Source organism: Alosa sapidissima, chromosome 1, assembly GCF_018492685.1.
Source record: "Alosa sapidissima isolate fAloSap1 chromosome 1, fAloSap1.pri, whole genome shotgun sequence".
Classification (NCBI taxonomy): domain Eukaryota; kingdom Metazoa; phylum Chordata; class Actinopteri; order Clupeiformes; family Clupeidae; genus Alosa; species Alosa sapidissima.
In genome coordinates this window covers 10432621-10445941 of record NC_055957.1, presented here as the reverse complement: position 1 = coordinate 10445941, position 13321 = coordinate 10432621, and the positions used below count along the sequence as shown (strand labels likewise).

At 47.5% G+C, this 13321-nt stretch overlaps 1 protein-coding gene across 1 annotated transcript in view; it reads left to right on the top strand.

The window, feature by feature from the left end:
* The window catches only part of fam49ba (family with sequence similarity 49 member Ba), a 22439-nt gene extending 11192 nt beyond the window's left edge, over positions 1–11247 (top strand). Inside the window, exons 2-11 of the mRNA XM_042106882.1 lie at positions 1582–1674; positions 1923–2044; positions 2609–2714; positions 5715–5851; positions 7800–7877; positions 8763–8879; positions 9006–9085; positions 9499–9625; positions 9888–9958; positions 10533–11247. Of these exons, the coding sequence (XP_041962816.1) occupies positions 1602–1674; positions 1923–2044; positions 2609–2714; positions 5715–5851; positions 7800–7877; positions 8763–8879; positions 9006–9085; positions 9499–9625; positions 9888–9958; positions 10533–10596 (975 nt within the window). The 5' untranslated portion in view covers positions 1582–1601 and the 3' untranslated portion in view covers positions 10597–11247. The remainder of the gene's footprint in view (positions 1–1581; positions 1675–1922; positions 2045–2608; positions 2715–5714; positions 5852–7799; positions 7878–8762; positions 8880–9005; positions 9086–9498; positions 9626–9887; positions 9959–10532) is intronic.
* The last annotated feature ends 2074 nt before the right edge of the window (positions 11248–13321 follow it).

The following is a 13321-nucleotide window of genomic DNA, read 5'->3' as shown; positions in this document are numbered from 1 at the left end:
TTACGCTGTGGATTAGAGTCCTCAGGGGACCTAGGTGTGTTAAACCGCGGCTGTTGAATCAGAGTTAAGTCTGCTTCTCTACCGTAGAGAGCGTCTCCTTGCTCTGATTTAATTTGGCTGATTTAATCCAGTTCCACACATGAGTCCTTCCTTCTCCTGACCCCTCCTTCGCTGTGCTCACTGCTAAGAAAAGAGAGGTGACTCCGTGCCCTGGCATTACGGTGGACAGTGGGGGCTGGGGGGAGGGTTGAAAGGGGAACAGATGACTCCAGCACGGGTCCTTTTTCTTTTACGGTGCCGTCAGAATAGATGAGTGCGGTGAGTCACGTTGCGGTGATGAAGACGATGGTGCAGTCCACTTTGGGACTTGACACATTCCTGTCTCGTCGCCCCACCCCACCTCACCCCACTCCAATTCCACCCTTCTGCGCCAGCGTTGCCGGTGAGATTGGCGCGCTGCCACTGCTAGGGGGCAGCAGAGCACCGAGGAAAAACGCCCGCGGGCTGAAGGCCAGGAGCGACTCTGGCAGTATCTGTTCCTCACAGCAAGGGTGGGCCGCTGGGGATGGTGGGTCTGAGGAAAGTCTGGCAGTTCTCAGTGCAGTATTGTCGGGGAATTGATTCCTACATGTGCATAAGAGATACAGCATGAAATTGCCCAGGTCAAGGCTATACTGTATGTCCAGCTGCTACACATTTTAAGCACTTGCGTCAACCCTCACTGTTGCTGCTGTTCACTCTTTGACTTGCTAATGGAGTTAGAAAATGTTGTATGTGTTGTTATGTGTTATGTTATGTGTTGTACGTTATGTCCTAACTGTCATAGCATGGCGTGACTGACTCTCACCATCAAGGTGATTGAATTTGGTTGAACGGGCTTGGTGAACAGCTGTCTGGGAACACACACACACACACACACACACACACACACATACACACACACACATAGTGATAGAGGCAACTGGCTCCCTGTGGTGCCATGATACCAGTGACAGATGCTCCACATAACGCTCACACGTACGGCCAGATGTTGACATGAGAAGAGCAGTGGTGGCGTGCTGGCCGGTCGGAGCGAGTCCAGAGTATCAGCAGGGACAGGTCCCCTTGGTATCTGCACAGGGGCACGCAGAGTATCAGCAGGGACAGGTCCCCTTGGTATCTGCACAGGGGCACGCAGAGTATCAGCAGGGACAGGTCCCCTTGGTATCTGCAGCATTTTAACAGACATCATGTCATATATAAAGATTTGACAAATATATACAATATATATTTATATAATATATTCTATTATTATATAAGAATAATAATATATGGTACTTGCAGACAATTCCCTCAAATATATACAGTATAAAAAGCAAACACGTACATGCATGCACAGAAACACACAGGACACAGGCAGACAGACACAGACTTACAGCCTTATATTATTCTAACCTACACAGACAGGCCTGCCTCTGTCCTCTGGGGGCAGACGTGCAGCGGAGGTCCATCCATTACGGAGGCAGTGTGCCTGGGCCGTGGAGTCTGCCCAGGGCCCCTCGGTGCAGCTGATTGATGAGCTGCTGCTCTCTGTCTCCACAGGTCCCCCCTCATTGGTGGCTATGGGGAACCTAATCAAGGTCCTGACGCGGGACATAGACAACAACACTGGCAACTTCTTCTTGGACTTTGAAAGTAGGTCGTCTGTGGGCTGGAATTCTAACCCTATACACACACAAGTTCACACACACATGTGTACACACACACACACACACATACACGCAGACACACACATGCACATAGCCACACGCCCAACCTAGAGTATAGCCGACATATCTTGAACTTAACCAATCTTTTAGAAATGGGAGACTCCTCAAGCTCAACTTATTTCATGTCATAGTGATAAATGGCTGGACATAAAGTGTTGCTGTCTGTGTCCCCAGATGCCCAGCCTACAGGGCCGGAGAGGAAGGTGTGGGACCAGGTGAACGAGGTGCTGGTGGAGGCCATGCAGGTCCTGGAGGATCTGCAGTCCTATAGTGGTGCAGGAGAGGCCATCAGACAGGTACAAACTCAACGACTAGCGCAACACCTTTACAATACCTCCTCCGACTCATTTATGCAAGATTTTCACCTTTATGAAGCCAATTTCATGGTAAACGAACTTGTAATAGCCAAATTGTTCACCTAGCATAGCTATACAGCATAGACGTAGCAAGTCCCTACCGAGAAAACCAGCCATGCAACTTCCAAGAGTGGCGCCCCGCCAAAACTCGCAAGAATCTGAAACATTGTCAGTAGATCTAGCTCTTTGGAGATAGTTTTTGCCTGTTGTTAATCCTTCACCTCCACAACAAAAGCAAAAGTCGCGAGAAGTTCGCTATTTACAATAGCAGAGTGACACATAAATACATCGCGACCCTAGAGCTCTACACTTGCCAAAAATACTTAAACCTGCATAGTATACCTTTAAAGTGTAACATTACATGTCACCTAGGTCACCACTAAGGGGCATGTGTGTGCGCAGATACTGGTGACAAATATATGTCAGATATGTCAAATGTGTATAAAATATGTCACATGTGTAAACCATGTCAAATGTGTGTAAAGCATGCCCTCTTGCTGACAGGCCATCCAGAACCCGAATGAGGAGGGAGTGCAGGAGAAAACCTGGGCCGCCGTGGTTCCACTGGTGTGCAAGCTGAAGAAGTTCTACGAGTTCTCCCTTAAGCTGGGTACGCAACTCTTCACATTTCATTTGACTTCACACCACACACTCATTCTGTCAGCTGAGGTGATGTAGCAGGAACAGCATTAGTGTGTGTGTGTGTGTGTGTGTAATGTGGAGAGAGGCCAGCAAGTGGAGCCTTGGCTCTGGGTAGAGCTGGTGCTCGTCCACCTGTAGGGCAGCTGGCTCACAGGGGCAGAGCTGCCCTCCTCACAGATACAGTACGGGTGAGTCAGGCGCTCTGCACGCGCTCACTCTACTGTGATGTCATACAGCGTGCATCATCCTCAGGTGAGCGGCTCCTCACCGCGCCCACCCCCCCCCCCCCCCCCCCCCCCCTCCAGATGACAACGCTCACTCTGTTTCTCTCTCTCTCTCTCTCTCTCTCTCTCTCTCTCTCTTGTCTCTGTACTGTTGACATTCCTCTCCATCTCTCCATCATGCCTCTGACGTCTCCGTCTGACTCAGACCCGGTCAGCTGCCGGAGACGTGACGAGTAGCTGACGTCCCGGCGATCAGCCCACGGCCGAACTGGAGCTCTGGGGGTGTGGGCTGTGTGTTTGTGTGTTGTTATGGGGGTGTGGGCTGTGTGTGTGTGTGTTGGTATGGGGGTGTGGGGTGTGTGTGTGTGTGTTGGTATGGGGGTGTGGGGTGTGTGTGTGTGTGTGTGTGTTGGTATGGGGGTGTGGGGTGTGTGTGTGTGTGTGTGTGTTGGTATGGGGGTGTGGGGTGTGTGTGTGTGTGTGTGTTGGTATGGGGGTGTGGGGTGTGTGTGTGTGTGTTGTAATGGGGGTGTGGGGTGTGTGTGTGTGTTGGTATGGGGGTGTGGGGTGTGTGTGTGTGTGTGTTGTTATGGGGGTGTGTGTGTGTTGGTATGGGGGTGTGGGGTGTGTGTGTGTGTGTTGGTATGGGGGTGTCGGTTGGCTAGGGCAAGAAACGGGGGCGAGTCGAGACGGGGACGTGATGAGCCGTGGCGTAAAGCCCTGACAGCTGTCACTCACAGATGAGGTCACGTCTGATCAGGGGGGCATTAGAGCACATGTCAGTCAGCTGTTTCGTGGACGCTGCCACTTATGTAATGCTGGTCACCCAGTCTGCCCGCTCACTGCCCTACATGTCCCTCCAGCACGGCCTGGGAGAAGCCAGTCTGTCAGGACGGCTCTCGTTAAGCTCTGCAGTAACCCCGGGAGTATCCTTGGGTGAGTGGTGGTGCTGTGTTGCTAATTGGCTGTAGCTTGTTGGCAGATTGGTTGCAGAAGAATAGGTTACACCAACCAGCTCTGTGTCTGGCTCGTAAGTGTTTGTTGTGGGTTGGGGGAGGATTGTTGTGCTGTTTGTATTTGAGTGTGTGTGTGTGTGTGTGTGTGTGTGTGTGTGTGTGTGTGTGTGTGTGCGTTGTGGTGTCTGACAGACACCGGGCCCATGTGGGACTCCCCTGTGGTGGAGCAGTGATGCGTCTTAATTGGATTAGAACTCTCCTTGGGCGAGACGAATCTGTGTTACCTCATCAAGCACAGCACCACCAGGCCACCACTGCGGCTGCATTCCTCTCCCATGCACAAATCAGAAGCTAAAGAATTTGCCATTCACTGTTTCTGGTTGCCATTTTCCCCTATTTCCCCTAGAGATTGGCATTTGATTTGAGCAAGAGTTCACAAAAAAAAAAAATCCAATTACCTCATGATAGAGGTTTACTACTCTGTTTCCTACTGATAACAATATCTTCTCCAGATATTCTAAAATTCTGTCACCAACATAATCATGCTGTAATGATCATCAGGTCTCAAACTTCATGTGAGCAAATACAGGTTTGATGTCAAGCTGTGATGTGAGTGTTTTGGTATTCACTGTTCAAGTGTTGTGATGATGGAGACCATGATCGTTCGTGTTATTCTGAGGACCTGGGGGGTGGGGAAGGGGGTAACTGTGAATCAGATGGGTGGGAGGGGGCTTAGACAAGAGGAAGTAGGTCATGACCTAATTAACTATGACACATCCTCTAATCAACCACAAACACAGCAGCCAATAGGAGCGCTCTCTGGGGGCGCAGCCCATCCCGGATGCCTCTAGTCTGGCCTAACCCTCCTGTCGACCCCCGCCCCCCACTACACACACTCGGTGAATTGTGGGATTTGTTTTGGTCTGAGGGAAGGCAGCCGAAGAGTGCTGAGAAATGCATGGGGACGGCTGTATGCAAGTGTGTGTACTTGTGTAACTGTTGTGAGTTGACAGTAAGCACTGTTAACTGAAGCCCTTATTGAGTCAGGTTGCCTCCAGTGGGCTCCATGTGCCTCTTCCTCCCAGCCAGACCTCTCCCTCATACCTCATCCATTTCCTGTCTGGGTTCTCCTGTACCCCTGGGGCCTGACCTCATACAATCCTCAATTACTTTTTTTGAATCTCATAATACTGCCATCACTATATCTCCCTTCTTTGTCCTTTCTGTGCCCTTGTCTCTCTCTCTCTCTCTCTCTCTCTATCTGTCTATCTCTCTCTTTCTCTCTCTGTCTCTCTCTCGCTTTTTCTCTCTCTTTCTGTCGCTCCCTCGTTCTCACACCCTCTTGCCTCTGTCTCTCTCTCTCTACATATCCCTTTCTCTTTTTCCATTGCGCTCTCACTCTCACTCCCTCCACCCTCTCTCTGTCTTCTGTCTTTCTTTCTCTCTCCAACTCCCTCCTTCCCACTCTCCATCTCTCTTTCTCTCCCTCTCACCCATCCCTCTCTCTCCCTTTCTCCACCTTTCTCTCTGCCCCCCCTTCCTCTCTCTGCCCCCCCTCCCTCTCTCTGCCCCCCCTCCCTCTCTCTCTCCCTCTTTCTCTCCCTCTCTCTCTGCCCCCCTCCCTCTCTCTCTCCCTCTCTATCTCCCTCTCTCCCTCTCTTTCTCCCTCTCTCTCTCTCTCTCTCTCTCCCACCCTCCCTCCCTCTCTCTCTCTCTCTCTCTCTCCCACCCTCCCTCCCTCCCTCTCTCTCTCTCTCTCTCTCTCTCTCTCTCTCTCTCTCTCTGCAGAGGGTGCGCTGCACGGCCTGCTGAGCTCCCTGACGAGCACGCGCTGCAGTCCCACGCAGCACCTGGAGCAGGAGCAGGCGTTGGCGCGGCAGTTTGCCGAGATCCTGCACTTCACGCTGCGCTTCGATGAGCTCAAGGTGAGCAAGCCCACAGCCCAGCCGCCAGCCACCAGAGCCCACAACCAGCTCGCTGTGAGCAGCAGGCAGGCAGGCAGACAGGGCCCCTCCCTCTAGAGGTTCAGCGCTAACTCAAGGTGCTCTGTCTGACCGAGCTTGTGAGACAGCTCTGGGCAACAGAGTAGTAGAACAAGACAGGGCTAGACAGGGTCCATAACTAACATTGGCTGGTGTGACATTTGCCGGTTTTCATTCCAATCAAGCAGTGATTGTCTGGGTAGGTTTCCATCTTGTGGTGTCTAGACATGGAGAGAGCGTTGATAGGTTGTGTGATATGCAGCATCCCTCCGTGTCAGCTTGGCCCTTGGGCAGTGAGGAGAGGCTATGTGCTCTGCTGCTGATGGAGTGGAACGTCTAGTCTAGAGTGGTCTGGTTTAGTCTAGTCTGGTCTAGTCTGGGAGGAGGCTGCTGCAGCGGCTCAAATTCTAGTCACCGCACTGCACAGTTGGAGCTGAGAGGGGGGGGGGGGGGCTAGAGACGAATCAGAGCAATATTATGAGACACAGATCAGAAGACACAACGTAAAGCCCAATTCACACCAAAGATTTGCGACGAGACAAAACAAGTTGCTGGTTCATAGAATGTTGTAGCTCATCTCTACGCGAATCTTTGGTGTGAACTGGGCCGAAAAATGAGCAGAAACCTGACAGAAAGTGTGGGGTGTTAAAACAAAGCCGTAATTAGCAGAGGAAAGGTGTGAAGTGGAGAGGGAAATGGGATGATGAGAGAGTGGAGGGAGAGGGAGGGTGATGAAATTGCCCCTCGTTGACATGAACTTGAGAAGGACTTGTCTCCTGTGGAGCAGGCTCTCATTAATCTGCTCCTGAATGTCAGGGACTCACACTCTCCAAATGCTCTGCATTACTGGACTTTGTCCACAAGCAGTTATGGCCCATTCACACCAAGAACGATAACGATAACTATAAATAAATCTCATTAATATGAATGACGACATTCACACGTAAACTATAACGATAACGACATGAAGAACGATATCGTTGGGGATCACTTTCAGAGCGATTTTCAGAACGGTAAAAAGCTAATAGCCAATCAGAACCCATCGAATTTTAATTGTCACATTCATTAACACAAGGAGAGACTTTGTTTATCGTTGTTCAGTGCGAACGCTTTTATCGTTATGGTTATAGTTATCGTTATCATTCTTGGTGTGAATGAGCTTTTACAACTTAGAGTAACACACGATGTGGGATTTTAACTTTTCTGCAAAATTACTACATACTGGGTACCCATTAAGTGTCAAGGTGGTATCCAATTAGTCTAAAGCCGATGAAAGGGGTCATGCTCTTACCCCCCACAACAATGTTGTGTGGCATCAAAATGAGTTTAAAGTCGTTATTTTAAGGTTAAAAAACTGCACTGTGTTGCTTTAAACCATTTCCATTCATCTTGGAAATTCATTTCCATTCATCATGGTGAAATTCATTCATTCACCATTTCATCTTGTGTCAGCTACATTTCTGTCACACAGAACCAATCAGATTCACTGTGCCGTATGCTGTTAAGCAAACATGAATTGTCTGCAGACTGGCTCCCCCAGCTTCTTGTTGGTAGAGTTAATAGCTTTGGCGATTGAGGCTAGTTATACGCCCTCAGCCGTACTTTGCATCTAGTTTGCAGATTCATGAACCCAATTATAGCTGGAGGCAGCCTGGCTGGTTTGATGAGGTTATTGCAAATTTATGCCAATAAGCAAAATCAAACATTAATGAAGTGCTTCGTCTGCATAACACTAACGCAAGCCTGGTGAAAAAAGGGGGGGACACGGGTGAGAGGCGCAGATGTCGGCTGGGTGCGGGCTGGCCACGCTAGCCGGCCTGGTGGACTGGGCAGGGCCTGGTGAGGGGAGTCCCTGCACAGATGCTCACTGTCCCTGCTTGCCCTCTTGCAGATGACCAACCCGGCCATCCAGAATGACTTCAGCTACTACCGGAGGACCCTGAGCCGCATGAGGATCAACAACGTGTCCGTGAGTGATCAGAGCCCCTCTCGCGCTCACTCTCCTGCCCGCTGGCCTGCTGCTGCGTGTTTATGGAGATGAGGCCTGATGTTTTAGTAATGCAGCGCTCCGCCTGGGTTAGAGGGTTAACTAGAGCCATAGGGCTCCTTAATGGGCTGCATCATTAGGGGACAGAGCAGGGCCTGACTCAGGAAAACTGTTTTATCTTTTCTCTTCTTAATCAGCTCTTTGTTCTTCTCTCTCTTTCTCTGTCTCCCTCTTTCCTCTCCATCCATCTTCCACCTCTCCATAAGGAGTGTGCATGCGTGCGTGCGTGCGTGTGTGTGTGTGTGTGTGTGTGTGCTGGGGGGTGTTAATGACTTCAGCCTCATTACCAGACCCTGTGTGAGGCAGAGGCTGAGGAGAGAGAGGAGGGGGGGGGGGGTCCTCCACTGGAGATAAAACAGCTTGTTGACCTTGCCTTCCCAATTAAAGGTTCTCTCAGCCAGGAATAATCACAAGGCCTGGCCCGCCTAATGAATCACAGCCCTCGATGTAGTAGGACATGCATTACGCATGCAGAACATGACAGCGCAGAGAGATAGGGTTAGATGCGGGCCTGATTTACATTTCAATTTTACCTCAACCGTTTTTGAGCTGAGTTCAGCCACTTATCATTGGCCTGATGGATAATGGCATACCATCAGAAGAGATGAGAAGTAGAAGAGTGCATTAAATGACCTGGTGCGTAACTTCTGAGAGAGGCAAAGTGTTCAGTTGGTCAAAGACACAACCTTCATGTTTAGTCACATGTCAATGCCTCTTATATCAGATAGAATCCTGACAGGTATGTACATATCACATGGGTTAATTGTTCGCTTAGTCTGAAATAACCTTCAACTGTTTTGACCACAGGCAGAGGAGAAAAATGAAGTCAACAATGAGCTGGCCAATCGCATGTCTCTCTTCTATGCCAATGCCACCCCTATGCTGAAAACATTAACCGACGCCACAACAAAGTTTGTATCAGAGGTCAGTCCCAAGCCAAACTCATCTTTAACTGTTGCAGTGATGTGCAGGAATGGAAAGGCATCTTCTCTATCTGTTCCAGTGATGTGCATGAATTGAAACTGTTTGTGTTTGTCTGACTTCAAACAGAATACAGATTTACCGCTGGAAAACACCACAGACTGCCTCAGCACGATGGCCTGTGTGTGCAAAGTGATGCTGGAAACACCGTGAGTGTGTGTGTTAGGGTCTCTCATCACATCGTCATCCACCTATGCCATTCTATAGCATTATTATTACAAGTGCAAGTGATTTATTTTCCCGTTGCCATCTATCTTTTGCAGCATTCATATGTTTCTTTTATTTGTAATGAAGCATGACAACTAAATAGTGAAGCAAATTAACTGACAGAGCATGAATATTCAATATATAACATGGATATTTTACCTTATACATGATGTGTGTGTGTCTGTGTGTGTGTGTGTGTGTGTGTGTGTGTGTGTGTGTGTGTGTGTGTGTGTGTGTGTGCGTGCGTGCGTGTGTGTGTGTCTGTGTGTGTGTGTGTGTGTGTGTGTGTGTGTGTGTGTGTGTGTGTCTGTGTGCGTGTGTGCGTGCGTGCGTGTGTGTGTGTGTGTGTTCCTAGGGAGTACCGTACCCGCTTCGCCAGTGAGGACACAGTGCTGTTCTGTCTGCGCGTGATGGTGGGAGTCATTATACTGTATGACTTTGTCCACCCTGCCGGGGCCTTCGTCAAGTCCTCCAAAATAGATGTATGTCTGACTGCCTCTGCCATTTTAGTGAGAAGTGATGCGCATGACTATACCAATACCAGAAAAAGGATTAGGGATGCCCCGATATATATTGTCCAACATGACCTCAGGATTAGGGTTGCACCGATATATATAGTCCAACATGACCTCAGGATTAGGGTTGCACCGATATCGTCCAACATCGGTCTTGTTGATGGGCTTTGTGGGCTTTGTGGGTGATGCACAGGGCCAACATACTAATTTTGCCTCTTTGTTCTAACAGATGAAAGGATGCATCAAAGTCCTGAAAGATCAGCCACCCAATAGTGTGGATGGTCTCCTAAATGCTCTCAGGTGAGTGGCCTTGAACCGCCTAATAACTTCACTGAAATGTACTGTATGTAGATGAACTGACAATATGGTGCAGATGTACAGTATGGGGCAAACAGCACACAGTGAACACACAGTGAGGTGAAGCACACACTAATCCCGGCGCAGTGAGCTGCCTGCTACAACTGCGGCGCTCGGGGAGCAGTGAGGGGTTAGGTGCCTTGCCCAAGGGCACTTCAGCCGCGGCCCACTGGTCGGGGCTCGAACCAGCAACCCTCCGGTTACAAGTCCAGAGTGCTAACCAGTGGGCCACGGCTGCCCAACTAGCTATTAGTTATATTCACTGTCCAGATTGGGGAAATGCTACAGACACATATTATTGTATTAATATATAACTTGTGTTCCCTAAACTAATGTGTTACCTGTATATTTGTTTAATGGTTATTGCAAAACTAGTATATAATAGTCACATTGGCATAAACTATTATAGTGGAAAAGCAGTATTTTCTAGAACACACTATAATGACGAGAATTTATAGAATTAATTATTAAGTGCAAACTCTCAAAATATTAAGTATGGCTCTTGTCCCACATATAGGTACACAACAAAACATTTGAGTGATGAAACTACTTCCAAACAAATTAAAAACATGCTGCAATAATGAACTGAGTCATCTCTGAAGAGCAGTCCTGGAATGAGCCTGACGAGAGCTGACCCTGGAGCAGAAACCCAATGGGATCTTTCGACCCAGACAGGGGTGTCTGGTGCGAGTTGGGGAAAGAAATGGACGTGTACAGTCTTCCCATTCTATTCCTTGTATTTTAGCTAAGACTATTTACATTCCACTGTGCCTTTAGACCCAACCAAGTGCATGTTATTAAACTGGTCTTCTCTTTTCATTTGATGACAAAATTCGCCTGCCCAAATATTGATGTAAAAGATTTGTAGCTGCACCAGCTGTGAGATATTTTGCGCTTAGGAAAAGCCATGAAGATATGGCAGCTATCTGTTCCAACTGTATACGTTTTGTATAAAATTCTACGCTGTTTTTGACTGTATACAATTATGGTATACAGCAGGGTACACAGTAATAAATTGTTTGATTTTTTAGTGTGTGTCTTTATCTAAATCCACAAATCATGATAGTCTTGTCAAACTGTTGTTCTGTAACTTTGTGTGGTTATCAGCTTTGAGGTGGATGTTGAATTTCATGAGCCCAGTATTCAGTATCCCTGTGTTTCTTGATTTTTTTCTGAGAATATTTTTGTACATGGTAAAAAATTGAAGAGCAAATAAAAAAGAAACTCTTCAACTGTAGTAGCATTCCTATATGTGCAATTTAGGGTTGCCGCTCATAATATCCATAAAATCATTTGAAATGATAGGTAGGAAACAACATTTAACAATGTAATTTTGACTCACTATGAAGAAGCCAAGCTAAATGACAACGTGCGTAGGGCAGTTTGATAAACTCTAAAAATGGATGTCCTATTAGACTCTCTCTTCGTCTCCATGTCTAATTTAATGACTCTTGACTATGTCACAAAGGCACTGCAACCCCCCCCCCACACACACACACACACACACTTCATGTCATTTGCCAAAATATTTGGTTTCCGACCACTTCCTTGTTACTAATAGCGTCTTCAGATGACTCCCATCTGATGCACAGCCGAGCCTTATGCATCTGTTGGGCCGTGTCCAGCAGCTGTGCTGGCTATCCCCTCTGCTCACGGCCCCGTCTCGCTAATCTATTCCCGCTCCCCCTGCCCCTCCACGCAGCACTGAGGAGCAGCCACAGCTGAGGGACAAGCACAGGAAATGCCCCTCCCTCCCTCTTTTCTTACACACACACACACATCCATAGCTTCTCAGAAAGCCAAACAGCTGTTTGGTGCCACCCATCCAGGAAGGGTGATGAAGCTGTGTGTGTTTGGGGGGGTGGGGTGGGGGCTTTGAGCTGGAGGTTGGAGCCATAGGCAGCTGCTGAGCGTCCGAGTGAGATCCAGATCAGTGTCTGGTGGATTACCCACACCAGGGCGAGAGAATGGAACAGCATTCCCACCTCATCCCACACAGGAAACGGGGCTTACTGAGCCCTCACATTACCCCACTGGGCCCATTCTGCTGGCTGTTTGATCACACAGACTGAAGGCTGCTTTGGTCAAGCTTATGATTCACTCAACAGTATGATTCTATTCTTAAAAAAACACACCACATGATAATCAATAGGCCAAAATCATATGTGTTATTCAATATCCAGCGCAGAACTGAACAGGTCAATCAAAAGACTGTGTATCTTGAAGTTCCTGTATGTGACAAACTTGATGCCTACAATTATTATTTAGACGAGGTAAACTTCTTCCCACTGTAGAAGGTACAAGGGATGCTACAAGGAAGGGAATTCAAACACACCCGAAACCTGACCACCTATTGATGGCATTTGCCTGTGTGGTCAAATTCAACAGAGTGTGAATAAGGGCAATTTTCTGCTTGGAAACCTGCCTTTCATGCTGATCTTACTTTGACATATACCACTACCTTAACATTGTTGCAGTCAGACCAAGTACATCTGTGGTTATTATATTTTCTAATAGTGTGTAATGAAATTTAACACCATTGCAAATTACATTAAGAAATGAAATTGTGTTCAGGCAAAGGAGCTGGTCACTGGTCAGCACACTCCAGCCCTCCGTCCTCTCAGCTGCATGATGGAAGGAACCGGAACAGGAGAAACAGAGAACTGGAATATAGGAATACCTTCACAGACTCATATAGCTTACTTGTATTTCTGGTAGTTTATCTCACTATCAGTATGTGTAAATGTGAATTTGCTATATGTTGTCGATATTGCTATACATTTGTTGACCCATCATATTACTGTGAACCTATAAGCTTGTGCAACAGCATCAAATGGTGTGTATTTAAATTACGTTATTGAAGTAACTAATTCTAATAAAATAGTTTAAGAAATTAAGAAATTAAGATTACATGAAATATACATGTCACTTCAGAGACATTGTATGACTGACCTCTGCATACTGAAAATAGCATGTTGTAGACATGTAACATGAAAGCACTAGTAGCTAGTGTAAGGTCAATTTATGGTAGGAACAAAGTATGACTCATCTCTTAACGTAAGATTCAAGCTTCAACATTCTTCTTGTCTTTAAGCATAACAATAATAAACACATATGAAAACTTTTGGCAACAATGATGACATGTTTGATTATCTCAGTGATCTTGCAAAGGCGTATAGGAACACAGTAAAGTGGTGACACCAGGGAACAAATAAATGTGATCATTTGCCTCCCTGGTTCAGCAGTTATAAAGGCCCTACACATACATCTTACATGATTTTGATTGATAAATCCATTGCTGTAAAA